We start from the raw sequence: 19,300 nt of genomic DNA on the forward strand, positions 1-19,300 counted from the left end.
TGGCAGAGTAAGACTCTGTCTCAAATAAATAAATACACAGAAAATGCCTATTTTAAGTGTTAATCATTTTTATATATAATAAACTAATGTATAAGGATTAAATAATAATATAACGTATCTTGCTAACTGCAGCTAGGTACCGTGGCTCATGCTTGTAATCTCAGTACTTTGGGAGGCTGAGGTGGATGGATCCCTTGAGCCTAAGACTTGGAGATCGACTTGGGGGACATCGTGAAACCCTGTCCCTACTAAAAATACCCAAATTAGCCAGGCATGGTGGTGCAGGCCTGTAAACCCAGCTACTCGGGAGGCTGAGGTAGGAGAATCGCTTGAACCCAGGAGGCAGAGGTTGCAGCTGAGATTGCACCACTGCACTCCAGCCTGAATGACAAAGTGAAACTGTCTCAAAAAAAAAAACAAAAACAAAAACCAAAAAATAAAATAAAATAACATATATTGCTAACTGTAAAGCTTAATAGAAACAAATTTTAACTTTTAAATGGCTAATGATTCCAAAACCTACATGGCATCTCAGTACTTTCTTGTATTAAATATCCAAAGGCTCCCCTTGCCCAAAGAACAAAGTTCAAACTCATTAAGGTGTTCAAGACTCTTAGCAAATTGGCTCCAATTAACCTCAATGATCTCTTCCAGCCACTAACACCACTCTAGGTTCCAACCAAATTTAGTTTCCCACTCTTTCAACTTGCGGACCACTTTCTTTCACACCCAGAACTTCTCAGAAGTTGAGGAAAGCCAGCAAAACTTAACATTTGTAGTTCAAACTTGAAGACATGCCCAAACAGACATTTTCTGTAGCATATTTTATAAGTTTACATCTGTCAATTATGCCTTTGATACACAAAAAACATGCTATATCATTTTGCTATTCATAAGATTAACTTTAGAAAGTTAATTCATAGTACATACCAGTCGATGAAATGAGTTTAGATTTGTATGATGAATATCCTCCTTTTTATTATAGTCCTGTGAGTTGATCCCAGGGACTGTGTACACATCGAAGTTCCTTTGTCTAAGTGGAGCCTCAGCCAAAAGGCAGCCCGTTGCTTTATTATGACAAGAGGGACCCTCTTTGCACCTCCGTGCATGTCCCTATGCTTATCCTAATTATCTGGACAGCTCTGACTCAACATCTGAGATTTAATTCACACATCATTTCTGAAGCTTTCCAAGATGCTATCACCTACCTCAATGTTCCCAGCATGTACCTGACAATATCAAGTCATAAATGCTATGATAGAGGAGACATAGAGGAGTCTGTTTACATCTACCTTTATTGAGGATGAGGTCTATGACTTACTGAGCCTTACACTGTGCCTAGCACAGAGCAGTTCTTGATGGTCTATGATTCTTGGATTTTGGCAGCAATGGGAAATATCAACATGTAAACAGTTCCTGGTTTCTTGGGATAAGTATTAAAGTCTGGTCAGTTGCCTTCATCTGGATATTTTGTTTTCTTCATGACTTCATTTCTTTCCTTTAATGCTCTTGTTCTGGGATCTCATGTTTGAATTCTTTTTTTCCGCTTGAGTTTAAAATAATAATATGGGCCGGGCATGGTGGCTCATGCCTATAATCCCAGCAGTTTGGGTGGCCAAGGCTGGAGCATCGCCTGAGCCCAGGCGTTGGAGACCAGCCTGGGCAACACAGTTAGATCCTGTCTCTATAAAAAAATTAAAATAGCCCAGTGTAGTGGCATGTGCCTGTAGTCCCAGCTACTCTGGAGGTTGAGGCAGGAGAATCGCCTTGAGCCCAGGAGTTGAAAGCTGCAGTCAGCTAGGATCACACTGCTGCACTCCAGCCTGAGCTACAGAGCAAGACCCTGCCTCTAAATAAAAATAAAAATAAAAATGATAATAAAATCTTTAGAAAGTGCAGTAAGTGTCACAGCATTCTTTTGATAGGTTTCTTTATTTTATTTTTTATTTTTCTTCCCCTGGAAAATTAAAGCAATTAATTCAAGATAGGTTTCTTTAAAACACACTAATCATTAATCTTGTAGGCAGGAAGAGGATGGTACATGCAGATAGTGAAGGATAAAAAAATATATGTCTGGCTGGGTGCGGTGGCTCATGCCTGTAATCCCAGCACTTTGGAAGGCCAAGGTGGGCAGATCACGAGGTCAAGAGATTGAGACCATACTGGCCAAAATGGTGAAACCCTATCTCTACTAAAAATACAAAAATTAGTTGGGCAAGGTGGCACGCGCCTTTAGTCCCAGCTACTGAGGAGGCTGAGACAGGAGAATCTCTTGAACCTGGGAGGTGGAGGTTGCAGTGATCCAAGATCGTGCCACTGCACTCCAGCCTGGCGACAGGGCGAGACTCTGTCTCAAAAAACAACAACAACAACAACAACAACAAAAAACAATCTATCTATCTATCTTAAAAACTTGGTATAGTCCTTTTTGTCAACTTTTCCATTTTTTTGTTAATAGCATCACCATTTTCCTAGCTTCCAAGTCCTCTTTGCAGGTAAGTGTTTTGTTTGTCTGTTTGTTTTGAGGCAGGGTGTTGCTCTGTTGCCCAGGCTGTAGTGCATGATCATGGCTCGACCTTGAGGGCTCAGATGTTCCTCCTGCCTTTGACTCCCCTGAGTAGCTGGGACTATAGGTGTGCACCACCACACTCGGCTAATTTTAAAATTATTTGTAGAGACAGGGTCTTCCTCTGTTGCCTAGGCTAGTCTACTCCTGGGCTCAAGTGATCCCCCTGCCTCTGCATCCCCAAATGCTGGGATTATGGGTGTGAGCCATGGAGCCTGGCTGAAAATTTTTAAGTTAATCATTTAAATTCTGATATATCTTCTTTCGAAAATTAAATATTTTTAGATTTCTTCTCCATTCATATTGCCAATAACTAGACTTTTCTTTCCTCCATTATTAGAGCATTTCAGCAACTTCTAGCTAATCTTTTCTAGATAGATCTTTTTAGTCATTCTGGACACTCTTTCCATAAATTAGTCTTCTAAGATTAATTTTTCCAGTGTTGTAGTAACAGAAACTTGTTACTTAGCTCAGCCTAATTTCTGTATTACACATTCAAGGCCTTCCCTACTTTAGTTCCAAATTCTTCTCTCTGTTGCTTACCGTTTGTTCTTTGCTGGGGGCACAGGTGACCTTTCCTATGTCTAGGAACATATCAGGCTTTGCTTATATTCTTCCCTTTCCTTTCAGTGTCCACATCGTACCCATTTTTCAGGGTTCAGAGGGAACACCACTTCCTCCTTGAAGAGTTTCCTGGCAGTTCCAACTCACACTCATGCCATCTAAATAATTATTCTCTTATGTTGTAGTTGTGACAAGACAGTTGAATCTTCTTTTTCTCTTCTTTCGTTAACAAGATACCTAAAGGGACCATTACCTGTGACAATGGGACATGTGCGGATAGCTATCTGAAGCATAAATTAGTAATTTCCAAAATACTGGTTATTTTTCTAAAGAACTAGTAAAAAAAAAAAAAGAATAAGAAAAAAGAACCAGTATTTTCGACTTAGTCACCCAGGCTGGAGTGTGGTGCAAAGCTCACTGCAGCCTCAATTTCCTGGGCTCAAGGGATCATCCCATCTCAGCTTCTCCAGTAGCTGGGACCACAGGTGTGCGCCACCACGTCTGGGTAATCATTTTTTAAATTTTAATTTTTTGCAGAGACCAGGTCTCTCTATGTTGCTCAGGCTGGTCTCGAACTCCTGACCTCAAGCAAGTAAAATCACGAAGTGCTGGGATTACAGGCACTGCAGTGGCCCCAAATGCTGTTCTTTATTAATACCTAGCAGCTCCTCTGATTGCTTGAGGAACCATGTCTCAAATACTATAATGTCATATTCATTTTTCTTTTTGTTTAAAAGATAAAAGTGAGAGTACATACAGTAGGATGTCTCCGGGGTTCCAAGTACGTCCTATACGCATGCATCGTTTATTCTGAATGCGCGTGAAATAAAGTTTGAAAAGAACAACCACGGACATACTTGTGACAGAAGCCACAAAACGTAGTCAAAAGTGCACTCTCAGTGCTGCTGCAGACCAGGCAAGGCACTGGGCCTGCATCTGCGCTTTCCTGGAGCCTCAGTGTCTCAACTGTACAACGTTGATAGTCCCGGCAGCACCTCTTTCCCGGGGTTGCTCTGAAGGATTTTCTTTGAGGTGAACCGCGGGGCAGTCGGCCTCCCAGGAGCTGGGGGAGGCGCCTCTCTTACGCGACGCACTTCCGTGCGCGAGGAGGGAAGCTCGTGGCGGAGTGCGGGTGGCTTGGGCGGGAGGCTCCGCCGGGACAGGTTGGGCCGCAGCTTTGCTGTGCGGCATAGCGCCCTCCGCAGGAGCGCGCGAAGTGTTAGCCACGGCGCCAAGCGAGCTGGACGTGCGTGCACGAGCGCGCTCGAACTGACAGGGAAGCGAGAAGGGCGCCAGGGCGCACCATAGAAAAGCCGCGGCAGAAACGTCCGATCCAGCCGGAGACGGCGGGGACTACAGCGCCGGGGCAGGGGCGGCGACGCGGCGTCCCCGGTTGGCGCCCCTGCGCCGCGGTCGGCCGTCTCCGCAGCGCCCCAGGTGGCCGTCGGCGGGGTCGCCGCCTGGGGAGCGGATTTGCTCCTCCTCCGCCGGGCTCGGCTGCCCTCGGCAGCTTCACTGCCAGGCTCTGGCTCGACCCTCCTCCCTTCCCCCTCCCGGATCGCGATGGACTGGGCCTCCCCCACGCGCCGCCGCCGCCAGCAGCACCGCGCGGGCCTTTGAGCGGCAGGGCCTGAGGAGCCGCGTGCTGGGGACGGGACGTGCGCTGGCTGCCGCCGCTCGGAGGAACCTCTCGCTTCCCTGTCACCAGGTCCCCGCGGAGGAAGGGGAGGGACGAGGCGCGGCTTTTCCTGTGCCGCCTGCCCGATTCGACCTGCGCGGCCTGCGGCTTCTCGGGAACTCGAGGGCCGCGGCCGGGCCTGGCTCTGTCCGCGGCCTGGTGGGAGCTGGACTGGAGCGGTTTGGGACTACAAGCCCGAGTAAGAGCCTGCGGGAAGGGGAGGCGGGAGCGCCTCGGACAGTTGGAAGCGCCCTGCGTTGGGGCCAGGATCCCAGACGCCCGGCGACTGGCGGAAAGCGAGACCCCGGCGCCGAGTGAGGTCGGCCGGGCTGTTGCCTACTTCCCCACTAGCCCCTTTGTTCCCCTCCCGGGGCCCTGCCGGCGGCGGGGCCCGGCTTGCCAGCGCCAGAGCCCCAGGCCGGCTCCTTTTGCCCTTGAGAAGGGTTCGCCGCCAGGCCTTCGAGTTCCGGGCGCAGCTCCCGGGAGACCAGGCGCCCTGCCTGGCCAGGCGGCCTCCTCTCGGGCACGAAGGCTTGCTGCTGCTTCTCCAGAACTTCCCCTCCTCCTAGACACAGGTAGTTAACTTAGTGGGGTTTGGTGCTGGGAAAGCAGAGCGCAGGGCCCAGCGCCTCTCAGCGCCCGGCTCGGCCGGGCCCCGGGTGTGAGGTCAACCCTGCTGGTCGCCGCCGTTGGGTGGCCACCGCACCCGGCTGCCGGCTTCCCACACCTGCAGCTGCGTTACGTTGGGATCCAAAGCTGTCCTCGGGTCAGGGCGCTTACGGGGCGCTTTTGTAATGACTTGCCTGTTGGGGCTGCTTCTCGGTTTTGTTTTTGTTTTTTTAACCAACTGCCCCATCCTGCGAAGATGGGGAAAGAGGGCCCTAGATTGGCCTATATTCGGATCCGTAACCTGCTAGTCCATTGCATTTACTTTTAGCGTTTCTTTTTTTTTTTCCTTTTAAGTTTAAGGAATAGTTGCCAAGACTGCCAAAATTACCAACCCTTTGTTTATAGATAGATCTTGTATATAATTGTCGTTTGCATTTGGCCATCTTAAATAGAAATAAATTGAGAAGTCAGAATTTGTGAAATTGGAGGTAGTTTTGAAGGAGAAACTCAATTCTGAGGGGGATTATTGGATCAAGGCGTTTAGTTTCCTCAGAATACTGAATCTAAACCTAATCTGAAGATCAGTTTTGGGTGGAGAAGGAGGAGGATGAAGTTTGCTGGAAAAAAACAGAACCTTTAGTAGGTGTTTTTTGCCTTTTGGCATAGACTTTAGTGATAGGAGTAGTGGGATCCGAAGGTTGACTTGTCTTTGACACAGACAGCTCTGGTTTCTAGTTAAGCAGCAACTTAATCAGATTATATACTCTTGTGCAAAACTGGTTTTCATTAGTATGATACTTTAAACCTGGGGGATAAGGAAAGTTGAAAAACTGCATTAAGCACTCTTAGGTCCAAACGTACTTAGGAGTCTTTTTTAATTCCTAGGAAGACGCTACGAAAATTTGGTTCTACCAGATGTAAAGGAAAAAACATTTAAGGCCAAGCTGATCAGTCCTGGACATTTAAAGGACTTTTTCCTCTTTACTTTTCAAATTTAAGCAAAGAGGCTTTTTAAAAACCATGGCAGATGTGGACCCAGATACTTTGTTGGAATGGCTACAGATGGGACAGGGAGATGAAAGGGACATGCAACTAATAGCCCTTGAACAGCTATGCATGCTGCTTTTGATGTCTGACAACGTGGATCGTTGTTTTGAAACGTAAGTACATTCCTTCATCATCTTCCTTTGGGTGACTGTAGTGACATCTGTTTTCAACCATTTGCTGACTTCAGTTTATGTAGAAGTTTTTCTAGTGGATTTTAACACGTATCTTTAAAAAAAACTCCTGAAGAGTTTTGTATTTACACTTTTCCAAGAAATAAGAATTGATAGGTTAGGTAACTCTAGGACTGGTCATTACGATGACACAAATACATATTTGTTGAATGAATGGGGTTAGTAGGAATATAATTTTAACCCATAGCTTGGTTGATTCATTTTCAAAATGTCATGAACTGGGGAAAATACAAATATTTATTTTCTTAAAGGTAACTATTTCTGTACCATGAAATTGACTTGTAGAATAAGAGGTGATAATGAACATATGTTTTGAACTGCCCATTTCTTCATTGATGTTGTCATATGACAGTACTTTTGTTAAAGCAGATCATTGGTTTGTAAATTTCAGTTTGAGAAGGTATAAATTGGATCTTAACCATATAGCAGAATAGTAGAAAATTTGGAGTAATAGAAACATGTTGAAGTTTGAGGAGTTTAAACAATTTTATTGGGAGGTTATAATTTAGTATTTATGCAAAAATATAAAACAATTCATTACTAGATAGGCCTTAGAAGCATTTTTTCCCTCTTACATAAATCATAACTTGTCTAGTTAAAATAACCATTCTTTTTAATGTTGAACACGTGTTTGGTTTTTACTGTTTATTTTATATTTCTATTTACAGTCTGAACTCAAATAATAATTGAAAACTTTGGTATTTCTTTATTCATTTTAAAGCCATTTTAAGGTAATTACTAAAAAATGTTTTGAGATGTTGACCTAAAATTTGGTATAATTGTCTTAATGTGTTTTAGGTGGGAATAAAGTCTATTTTACTCAATTGGCAAAATTTTTTTAAGTACCTTCATTTTTGATTGTTGAATAATTTCAATTGCAACTCTTGTTAACATAGTACTAAGATAAAAATTCTTATTAACGAAGTTGCCAAATCACACTTAGTGATCAATTTATTTCCACTAGTTTTTGTCATTGCAACTTTTGAGTACTTAAGAATAACAGCCTTTTAGTTGACACTTGCTTTAGCAGGATTTATAAATTTTTAAAAATTTATTTTTATTTTTAATTTTTTTTTCATCCTGATTCTCAAGATAAAAAATGTTCATAAGTTTCATTAGAGGTAACCTGAAAGTTACTTTTGGTATTTTAAAAATCATACTTGTCTAGCACTGAAATCTTTGATGTGATCAGTTTAAAAAAAAAAAAAAAGGAAGAAGAAAAAAATCATACTTGTCAGTCAAGTGAGTTGTCATTTTGTTGCTTTTGTTTAGTATTAATATGTAGTAGAGGTATTCGTTAGGACATTTAAAAAGTGTTGCCATATTAAAACAATTTAAGTAAATTTTTAAAATGTAAAATTAATCTCTTTGTAAAGTCCTTCTATCTTAACATAACAACTGTTATTTTTTTTCCATTTTCCCTTCTAGGCTTTATTCACATTTAATATAATGTAATTTTGTTTTTTTTTTAAGGGACTGAGGCCTTACGGTGTTGCCCAGGCTGACCTTGAGCTCCTGGGTTCAAATGATTCTCCTGCCTTGGCCTCTTCAGTAGCTGGCACTACAGGCTGTGCCACCGCACCTGGCTTTATAATGTAATTTTAAGGAAATGAAGCTGAAGTTAAGTCAGATGCAATTTACCATGTGAAGGTAGAGGAGTATTTCAAGTTGAAGGGGTTAGCCATGTTTGGTGTAGCATACCAGTAACCTCTAAAAACTAGTCATTTGTTTTAATTTTGTGATTTTTTAAAAATTTTTTTATTTAAAAAATTTTTTTTTTAAAGATGGGTTTCTCCGTGATGGCCAGGCTGGTCTTGAACTCCTGACCTCAGGTGATCCACCCACCTCGGCCTCCCAAAGTGCTAGGATTACAGGCGTGAGCCACCGCGCCTGGCAATTTTGTGATTGTTTTGTTTTTAAATATTAGTTTGATGTCTTCATTCTACAGCCAGATTTTCTTGTTGTCAAGGGAAAATTATCTTGGTTCCTTTTTGAAACAAGTGAGGCTGCTTAATGAGATGGAAAGAATGGGCTGTGTCATAAGAGACTTGGGTTCAGATTCTTGGTCTGCTGTGTTCGTTAGCCCCTGAGAGCCTTACTTTCTTCCTCTGTAAAAATGGCAGTTGTTTTTTTTTTTTTCCTAATGGGCTTCTGGTGAGGATTAAAGGAGAGAATGTATGTTAAGTGTTTTGAGTAAAGTGGGCTATCCACTGATACCGTCATTAATAACCGATTTTGAATTTTATTTCAGCACTTTATTCAGTAAAACTGATTGATTTGGGAAGGTCTTTTAATATTCTTTTATTTTAAACAATCAAGTCAAGGCGGCGAAAAAAGCAAGGTGATATGTATATTTTGAATATTGGTAAAAATCTTTCATACCACCTTGATTTCATAAAGTAGTAGCAAATAGGACTTAGTTATGTCTTATAAAGCAAAACATGCCCGTATGTTCTGCTAATATTTTTGCCTAGTTAGCTTGTCTTAATAGTTATTCATCTGTTTAGTCAGGAAAGATAGGTGGTGTGGTAGAAACAGTGGCCTCTGCAACGCAATAGACTTGGGTTCAGATACCTGCCTTTTCCACTGAACGGTTGTGTGATAGCCTTTGAAGTCTGTTTCCTTATCCTTGTAGGATTTTTCTGAAAATAAATAGGATAATATGTGTGAGATGCCTCACACAGTGCTTTTCACATAATAGTTAAGGGTTTCTTTTTCTTTTAACTTGTTATTATACATGGCTCTCCACTTTTTGTACCCATTTTGACAGTGTTTTTTTGAAGTTTAAGGAATAGAACTTTTTCTATGATGTTTCAATGCTCCTTATTAATGCCTGAACTTGTAAAGGTAATGCTCCAGAAAAGTAAAATGGGTTCAAGGTTGGTTTTTGCTTTTATCTGATGTATCATTAAGCTCTAAAATGTAAGATGGCCAGGCGCAGTGGCTCATGCCTGTAATCCCAGCACTTTGAGAGGCAGGAGTTCGAGACCAGCTTAGCCAACATGGTGAAACCCCATCTCTACTAAAAATACAAAAAATAGCTGGGCATCGTGGGAAGTGCCTGTAATCCCAGCTACTTGGGAGGCTGAGGCAGGAGAATGTCTTGAATTTGGGAGACAGAGGTTGTAGTGAACTAAGATTGTGCCATTGCACTCCAGCCTCGGTGACAGAGCGAGACCCTGCCAAAAAAAATAAAAGTAATATGAGTTATTAGCTAATGAGTACTTTTTCATTCATGTCAAAATAGGCGATCATCATATGTATTAATGTTATAAATATGTATCATGGGCATTTATAGATCTTGCTGCTAAATCTAATATAATTTGAAAGTTTTGTCCTTTGGAAATTGAGTATCTCAGAAGTGCTTTTAGGTACGTAGAAGGCTCTATTTTAAAACTAATGATGTCACTTAATTTTTTTTTTTTTTTTTTGAGAGGGAGTTTCGCTCTTGTTGCCCAGGCTGGAGTGCAATGGCCCGATCTCGGCTCACCACAGCCTCCGCCTCCAAGGTTCAAGTGATTCTCCTGCCTCAGCCTCTTGAGTAGCTGGGATTACAGGCATGTGTCACCACACCTGGCTAATTTTGTATTTTTAGTAGAGATGGGGTTTCTCCATGTTGGTCAGGCTGCCCTTGAACCCCTAACCTCAGGTGATCTGCCTTCCTCTGCCTCCCAAAGTGCTGGGATTACAGGTTTGAGCCACTGCACCCAGCCAATGTCACTTAATTTTGAGGGCACAAAATATACACAGTAAAAAGTCAGTTGTTTTCCCTTTCCTGTCTCCTGGTTACTTGGTTCCTCATCCCAGAGGAAACCACTGTTAATCATTTTCTAGTGTATCCTTCAAGAGATACCCAAGAAAGATTATTTTTAGTCTGGATTCCAAAGCTATTGAACACAGTGGTAAAAAAATCTTCTCTGGTATGTTTACACTAAAAGGTAAAAATATACCTTTACAGGGACAAGTTTTTTTAACCTTTAAATTGTCTTTCTACTATATGTTGGGTCTTGGAAAGATATGGTGATGACCAAAACAAATACAGCCTCTGCCCTTATGGTGCCTAATAGTCTAATAGGGGAGACAGATATTAAATAATTATGGGAAAAAATTGTGGTTACAAACTGTGTTAAATGTCATGAAGGAAAAGCTCAGGATGCTATGACAGCATGAAGCAGGGACAAGACCTGGAGAGGTGGGGTGGGTAGAGTGGTCTTTGGGGAAGTAGTTTTTCTTTTTTTTTTTTGAGATGGAGTCTCACTCTGTTGCCAGGCTGGAGTGCAATGGTGTGATCTCCGCTCACTGCAACCTCTGCCCCCTGGGTGGTTCTCCTGTCTCAGCCTCCTGAGTAGCTGGGATTACAGGCGCAGACCACCATGCCTAGCTAATTTTTTTATTTCTAGTAGGGACAGGGTTTCACCATGTTGGCCAGGATGGTCTCGAGCTCTTGACCTTGTGATTCACCTACCTCAGCCTCCCAAAGTGCTGGGATTACATGTGTGAGCCACCATGCCTGGCCTTTTTTTTAAAAATTTTTTTGTGACAGTATTGCTCTGTTGCCCAGGCTGGAGTGTAGTGGTATAATCTCAGCTCACTGCAACCTCCACCTCCTAGGTTCAAGTGATTCTCCTGCCTTAGCCTCCCGAGTAACTGGGATTATAGGCATACACCACCATACCCAGCTAATTTTTGTATTTTTTGTATTTTTAATAGACACGAGGTTTCACCATGTTGGCCAGGCTGGTCTTGAACTCCTGGCCTCAGGTGATCCACTCACCTCACCTCCCAAAGTGCTGGGATTACAGGCATGATAATTTTTTTTTGTTTTTTTAATTAGATGGAGACAAGGTCTCACTTTGTTGCCCAGGCTGATCTAGAACTCCTGAGCTTAAGTGATCCTCCTGCCTTAACTTTCCAAAATGGTGGGATTACAGGTGTGAGTCACCGTGCCCTGCCAAGAAAGGGGAAGTGGTGTTTCCTAGAGCTAGCAAGGATGAGTAAGGAGATAAAGAAAAGATGATTGAGGTCCTTGGAGAAAGCCAGTGTGACTAGGGCAGGGCAAGGAAGGTTTGCTGTGAAGAGCTGACCTGAAAGAGTAGGGACAAGATGGGGTGAGTCTTCTGTGTATGCTAAATTAAATAGAGCTTTTGGTTTTATCTTTTTTTTTTTTTTAAGACAGAGTCTCACTCTGTTGCCAAGCTGGAGTGCAGTGGTGTGATCTTGGCTCACTGCAACCTCTTAATTCCCAGGTTCCAGCAATTCTCCTTCCTCAGCCTCCCAAGTCGATGGGTTTATAGGCGCCTTGCTCTGTCACCCAGGCTGAAATGCAGTGGCGCAATCTCTGCTCATTGCAGCCTCCACCTCCCGGATTCAAGTGATTCTCCTGCCTCAGCCTCCTGAGTAACTGGGACTACAGGTGCAGCCACTACATCCGGCTAATTTTTGTATTTTCAGTGGAGACAAGGTTTCACCATGTTGACCAGGATGGTCTCGATCTCCTGACCTTGTGATCTGCCTGCCTTGGCCTCCCAAAATGCTGGGATTAGAGATGTGAGCCACTGAGCCCAGCCGGTTTTATCTTAAGAGCAGTGGGAAGGCATTGAAGTGCTGTAAATAAGTGAATGATGGGATTACATTTATCTTTCAAAAATAATACCTGCTCTCTGGAGAATAGGTAGGGCTCAGAGTGGGGACAAAATGAACAAATGCTGTTGGCTTGATAGAAGGCTGTGATCCAGAGAGAGAGAGGGTTTTGTGATAAAAGTAGAAAGTATTGAGTAGATTTGGGAGAGATTTGGAAGTCAAGATAGTCAGGGCTTGTTGAATGATAAGAGAGTAAGAAGGAAGTATCATGGATGACTCAGGTTACAGTGGTTGATGGTGCCACTCACTGAGAGAGAACACTGGAACAGGACCATGTTTTGAGGGTTTGATATCATGAGTTTGGGTTTGGATATGTTGAGTATGAGGTACTTTTGAGATATCTCAGTGGAGATGTTAAGTAAGCAGTTGTATAAATGAGTCTGGAAATTGGAGGTGAAGCCTGGATTAAAGAAAAGTTTTAGAGTCAAGCACCTGTGGAGGTTAATTGTCACGGGATGTGATTGAGATCTAGGGCAACGATGCTTAAACTCTATGGTCTCAGGATTACCATAACTCTTAAAAATTATTGTGGACCCTGAAGAACTTTTGTTTATGTTAGTATGCTTACTTCCATTTACCGTATTAAGATTGAAATCGGGAAGGTTTTTTTTTTTTTTTTTTTTTTTGAGATGGAGTCTTGCTCTGTCGCCCAGGTTGGAGTGCAGTGGTGCAATCTCAGCTTACTGCAACCTCCACCTCCCAGGTTCAAGCGATTTTCCAGCCTCACCCTCCTGAGTAGCTGCGATTACAGGCGCATGCCACTGCATCCAGCTAATTTTTATATTTTTAGTAGAGATGGGGTCTCACCATACTTCAACTCCTGATCTCAGGTGATCTGCTCGCCTCGAGCTTCCAGAGTGCTGGGATTATAGGCATGAGCCACTGCGCCTGGCCGAAACTGGGAAGTTTTTAAAATGTATTCATTCATTTGAAAAAATAAACCCATTACACGTTATATTTTTTGTGTATGTGAAAAATTACTTTTTCTTTTTTTTTTTTTTTGGTAGAGATGGAGTTTTTTGTTTTTTGTTTTTTTTTTTTTGGTAGAGATGGAGTTTTTTTTTTTGTTTTTTTTTTTTAAAGAGAAAGAGAGAGAATAGGAAGGAGGAAAAAGGAAGAGAAAGAGAGAGAATGGGGAGGAGGGAGAAGGAAAAGAAAGAGGGAGAGAGAATGGGAGTATTGCTTTCTTGCCCAGGCTAGAATGCAATTTAGTAATGGGTATTGAAAACCTCTTTTATACTGATAATTATACTTAATGATGTAGTCAGGAAGGAATAAGGGAAGAAGATAACAAACAAACAGCCAACCAATATTTAATTTAAACCTATGAAATGCTATGCGATTACTGAGGAGTGATTTACTTCCAATTATATAGTCACCTTTGGAATAGGTGTGAGGTGGTAATGTATGTTTTGTGTATTTGAAGTGGAGAGTTCTATAAATGTTTATTAAGTTTACTTGTTCTGGGTCTGAGTTCAAGTTCTGAATATCCTTGTTAATTTTCTATCTCATTGATCTATAGAATTGTTAGCTCTTCTTGTTGCATTGATCCTTTTGCCATTATGTAATGTCATTCCTCGCCTCTTTTGATCTTTGTTACTTTAAAGTCTACTTTATCAGAGGCGAGAATTGCATCTCCTGCTTTTTGTTTATTAGTTTATTTTTACTCTCTGTTTGATTGGTAAATCTTCCTCCTTCTCTCTGAGTCTTTGTGTATTGTTGCATGTAAGATGGGCCCGGATGCAGCATACTGATGGGTTTTGGCTTTTTATCCAATTAAAATATATATAAGTTTAATACCGGCGTTTGATGCTAGCTGGCTGTTTTGCCCATTAGTTGATGTAAATTTTTTATTGTGTTAAAGTTCTTTGCTTTTTGATATATTTTTGGAAAGGCTGATATTGGTTGTTCCTTTGTATGTATAGTGCTTCTTTCAGAAGCTCTTGTAAAGCAGGCCTGGTGGTGGTGAACTCTCTAAGTACTTGTTTGTTCGCAAAAGATTTAATTTTTCCTTCGCTCATAAAGCTTAGTTTGGCTGGATAGGAAATTCTGGGTTGAAAGTTCTTTTCTTTAAGGATGTTAAATATTGGTCCCCACTCTTTTCTGGCTTGTAGGGTTTCTGCTGAGAGATCTGCTGTAAGTCTGATAGGTTTCCCTTTATGGGTAACCTGACCTTTCTCTCTGGCTGCCCTTAGTATTTTCTCCTTCATTTTAACCCTAATAAATCTGGCAATTATGTGCCTTGGGGTTGGTCTTCTTGAAGAATATCTTTGTGGTGGTCTCTGTATTACCTGGAGTTGAATATTACCCTGCCTTGCCAGGTTGGGGAAATTTTCCTGAATGATATCCTGAAGAGTATTTTCCAACTTGGATTCATTCTCTTCATCACATTCAGGTACACCTATCAAACGTAAATTAGGTCTTTTCACATAGTCCCATATTTCCTGGAGACTTTGCTCATTCCTTTTCATCCTTTTTTCTCCAATCTTGTCTTCTTGTTTCATTTCACTGAGCTGGTCCTCGACTTCTGATATCCTTCCTTCTGCTTGATCAATTCGACTGTTTAAACTTGTGCATGCTTCGCGAAGTTCTCGTGTTGTGTTTCTCAGCTCCATCAATTCACTTATATTCTTCTCTAAATTGTCCATTCTCGTTAACATTTCGTCAAACCTTTTTTCAAGGTTCTTAGTTTCTTTGCATTGGGTTAGAACAAGTTCTTTTAATTCACAGAAGTTTCTTATCACCCACGTTTTGAAACCTGCTTCTTTTATTGGAACACACGTGTAATCTATTAAGCCTTGTTCCGTTACTGATCAGGAATTGCAATCCCCTGTAGAGGGAGAGGCATTCTGATTTTGAGTATTCTCTACCTTTTTACGCTGGTTTCTTCCCTTCATTATATATTTGTCCGTCTGTCGTCTTTATAATTACCGACTTTCTAACTGGGTCTCTGACGTCCAACTTGTTGATTCCCTGCGCCGAAATCTGAGCAATCCACTGAGCCGGCCAAAACAGCGGTGTTAAGATTGATGGTGCTTTTCTGCCCGGGAATCTCCGGACTCTGCACCAAGAACTGGCGTGCTAAGGCACCAGCAAAACCGCCACGCCGGCCACAAGAGTCGCCCTGGCGACCCGTGGAGCTCCTCCACTGGGAATCTCCTGGTCCGTGAGCAACTAATATTCGTCTGAAAGTGTGGCGTCCTCTCGTTCTTTGCGCTTTCACTGGGAGGTACGTGCCCGAGCTGCTAATCATCAGCCATCTTGGATCTCTGGTCCGAAAAATTACTTTTTCAAAAGAAAACATTTTGGGAGAATAGGGGCATTAATTTACATTTTTGCAAATCTTTTTAAAGTTTGCCTTAATGGAAGGTAACTGGATTCTCATATTTTCTTCTGTATTCAGTTTGTTGCATTATGTTGTTTTGATTGAAATATATGAAAAACTCATCCACAGATATATTTGGGGAAGGGAGAAATAGTGTATTTTTTAACATAATTATGAATATGGTTCTTTGATACCATACCAAAAGTCAACAAGTGATAGTTTCTTAAGGATTAGTTATAATGTAGATTCTAGGTTTTTTTTTTTTTTTTAGTTTTATTTTTAAAAAAATTTTTTTGAGACAGGGTCTCATGCCAGGCTGGAGTGTAGGGGGTGTGATTTTGACTCACAGCAACCTCCACCTCCTGGATTCAAGCAGTTCTCCCACCTTAGCCTCCCGAGTAGCTGGGACTGCAGACGCACACCACCATGCCAGGATAATTTTTGTATTTTTAGTAGAGATGGAGTTTCACCATGTTGGTCAGGTTGGTCTCAAACTCCTGACCTCAAGTGATCCACCTATCTTGGCTTCCCAAAGTGCTGGATTTCAGGCACGAGCCACTGCACCTGGCCAGGATTAGTTATAATGTGGATTCCGATATCATTTCAGTGAACTTATACTCTGTTACATTAAGATTTGATGGTCTGTCTTATACTTTGAGTGACTGTTTTGCCCATATTTACTTTTGCAAAATCATGCATTGGTCATGTGGAAAATATCAGTCCACTGAGTTACACAGATTTTCCAAATGTGGACATATTCCACAGTGCCAAAAAGTCATATTTGTCAATATGACTACCACTGTCATCAGACAAGTTTTTAAATATTCAGAAGCTGTCAAGCTCATGGTGGCAAATACGAATTTTCCAAAATTAATTTTTTCTTGGAAAGTTGAATGTTATCATTGGCAACAAATACTGTTGGTTGTTTTCCTTGAAATGAAAAGTATACATGATTAAAATTTTGAGAAAATGTTTACCAGATATGCAAGTCTGAATAATCAGTTTGTCTGATACTCCTTCAAATAAAAATGGTGTTGCAAGAAAAAAGTAGCTAGTTCAGTTCTCAAGCGTGTACTTTATTTGCCATTATTCTTCAGTACGCAGTGCTTTATACTTACTTCCCATTTCCCTTAAGTAGAATATTGAAAAGATGTATATTCAGGAGTTGAGATTTAGTAAATTTAATAATTTTGTTGCTTCATGTAGTTTATTCTTTGGTGAAACTGGCTTTTTTCCTATACCAGTGCTTCACAGTGAATAATACAATTAACTAGTAGTACAGTTTAGTGCCGTTGTCTTGATTCATGTTAAAGTACCCACAGTTTTATCCACTATAGCTTTTGCATGGTTAGTGTACATGTCAACACAGGGAAAAAAATGATTCAAGAAGAGAAAGGGCAATTGTTTTGAATACTAGTGATAGGTCAAGTAGGCTTAAGATGAAAAGATGTCCTTTAGATTTAGCAGCATTCTCAAGGTCATTGATCTTAATGAGAGCTGAGTGGAGTGGTGGTGAGGGGCAGATTTGAATGGGTTGAGGAGTGAGTGGGACATGAAATGGAGGACATGTGGAAACTTTTTTGAAGAATTGAATTGGAAAAAGGAGTGTGGGTTTTTTTCTTTTAAAGGTCAAAGAGATGAGAGAGAGTAAATAATCCTTAGGGCAAGGATCTGTAAAACTGGGAGAGAACTGGCTTTTATATAGGAGCAGTGCTTTTTAAATCTTAATGTGCATAATGAGAGTCACCTGGGGATCATGTTAAAATGTATATTCTGATTCAATTGGTCTTGTGTGGAGCTTGATATTCTTCTGCGTTTCTAATATGCTCCCAGATAATGCAGAAGTTGTTCCTCAGGAAATCCCACCTTGCGTAGGAAAACCCTGATCTACTGGTGGAGAGATTGGTTTTAGGCAGAAAGAAGTATGTGTACTACTTCTTTTTGTAACAGAGAAGATGGAGACATTAGATGCCCACGTTTTAGGTTTGATGGTAAAAAGTTGAAGGATTGGGCCTGGACACGGTGTCTCATGCCTATAATCCCAGCACTTTGGGAGGCCGAGGCGGGTAGATCAGTTGAGGCCAGGAGTTCAAGACCAGCCTGGCCAACATGTCGAAACCTTGTCTCTACTAAAAATACAAAAAATTAGCCAGGTATAGTGGCACGCCCCTGTAATCCCAGCTTCTCAGGAGGCTGAGGTATGAGAATAATTTGAGCCCAGTAGGCAGAGGTTGCAGTGAGCCAAGATTGCAACACTGTACTCCAGCCTGGGTAACAGAGTAAGACTCTCTTTAAAACAAAAAAAAAGTTGCAGGGTTGGGTATGGTGGCTTGTGCCTGTAATTTCAGCACTTGGGGAGGCAGAGGTGGGAGGGTAGCTTGAATCTATGAGTTCGAGACCAGCCTGAACAGCATAGTGAGACCTTGTCACTATAGAAGATAAAAAATTAGTTCGGTATGGTGGCATGTACCCATAGTCACAGCTACTCAGTAGGCTGAGGTGGGAAGGATCGCTTGAGCCTGTGAGGTGGAGGCTGCAGTGAGCTGTGACTGTGCCACTGCACTCAGCCTGTGCTACAGAGTGAGACTCTGTCTCGACATAAAAAAATTTGAAAGGATTTGCATCTCATGATTATTTTATTCTTGAAGTATGAGATTAAAAAGAGTGGTAATATTTAGGATTGGTATGGGAAAGTGAATATGCTCAGTGCTAGTAGCTTCATAACAGATATCCTTTCATCAAAGCTAACTATAACCAGAGTTATAGTCTTTTTTTTTTTTTTGAGCTGGAGTCTTGCTCTTGCCCAGGCTGGAGTGCTGTGACATGATCTTGGCTCACTGCAACCGCCACCTCCCGGGTTCATGCGATTCTTGTGCCTCAGCCTCCCAAGTAGATGGGACTACAGGTGTGTGCTACTATGCCTGGCTAATTTTTGTATTTTTTATAGAGACTGAATTTCACCATGTTGGCCAAGCTGGTCTCGAACTCCTGACCTCAAGTGATCTGCTCGCTTTGGCCTCCCAAAGTGCTGGATTACAGGTGTGAGCCACAGTGCCTGGCCCTGATTTATAGTCTTAAAAATTTGTTTTACCTCTACTGTTCCCTTTTACAGAATCTGTTGGATTCTTTACCTACTGGGTCAAATTTAAATGTCTTCAAAGACCCCTCCTGCATATTCTCACATGTATACACTACTACCACTTTACTATACTTTGACCTCTCTACTGGACTGCGAGCTCATCTTTGTTTTCCCATTGCTAAACATGGTGCCTGGCAAACAAATAGCTATTATCCAGATAGTGAATGAGTGAATTGAGGAAATTCTTATATTGGACCTGTTTTCCACTCGTGCCTAAAATGCCCGTGGAAGGTATTTCTGGAGTTGAGACACTGGTTGTTAGTATGCAGGAGGAAGAGTAATGTATTCTTTTTTTGTAGCAAAAATAGTAATAGCATCAATAGGTACTTTCCTTACTTTCTACCATTAATATACCTGCTTTTCCTATATTGATCCGTTTTCTTCTACCCAGTGGCAGAGTAATAGGAAGTGAATTACTTTTATCAGCCTTGACCCTTCTCTGGAGAAGGAATGTTCACTAATATAACAAGTATGTATAATCCTCAAGAGTTAAATAAATGGGCTGGGTATGTTGGCTCATGCTTGTAATCCCAGCACTTTG

The 19,300-nt window shown here is 41.7% G+C and overlaps 1 protein-coding gene and 1 long non-coding RNA gene across 7 annotated transcripts in view; one reads left to right on the forward strand and one right to left on the reverse strand.

Moving 5' to 3' along the window:
• The window catches only part of LOC105728206 (uncharacterized), a 69,494-nt gene extending 65,364 nt beyond the window's left edge, over positions 1-4,130 (reverse strand). Inside the window, exon 1 of one of the 2 annotated variants that reach the window (XR_001109976.2) lies at positions 3,888-4,130. This is a non-coding gene — a long non-coding RNA (uncharacterized LOC105728206). Of the gene's footprint in view, positions 1-930 lie in introns of both variants that reach the window. The other variant, XR_001109974.2, reaches the window with a different exon arrangement.
• An 812-nt stretch (positions 4,131-4,942) lies between these two features.
• The window catches only part of HECTD1 (HECT domain E3 ubiquitin protein ligase 1), a 91,656-nt gene continuing 77,298 nt past the window's right edge, over positions 4,943-19,300 (forward strand). For 3 of the 5 annotated variants that reach the window (XM_021674898.2, XM_064374697.1, XM_064374698.1), the window contains exons 1-2: positions 4,944-5,007; positions 6,303-6,577. In XM_021674898.2, coding sequence (XP_021530573.1) covers positions 6,438-6,577 — 140 coding nt within the window. In that variant the 5' untranslated portion in view covers positions 4,944-5,007; positions 6,303-6,437. Of the gene's footprint in view, positions 5,008-6,302; positions 6,578-19,300 lie in introns of all 5 variants that reach the window. The other 2 variants (XM_064374699.1, XM_064374700.1) reach the window with 2 other exon arrangements.

The sequence above is a fragment of the Aotus nancymaae genome, unplaced genomic scaffold (assembly GCF_030222135.1).
Source record: "Aotus nancymaae isolate 86718 unplaced genomic scaffold, 86718_ANA_hifiasm-v0.15.2.pri h1tg000011l, whole genome shotgun sequence".
NCBI classification, from domain to species: Eukaryota; Metazoa; Chordata; class Mammalia; order Primates; family Aotidae; genus Aotus; species Aotus nancymaae.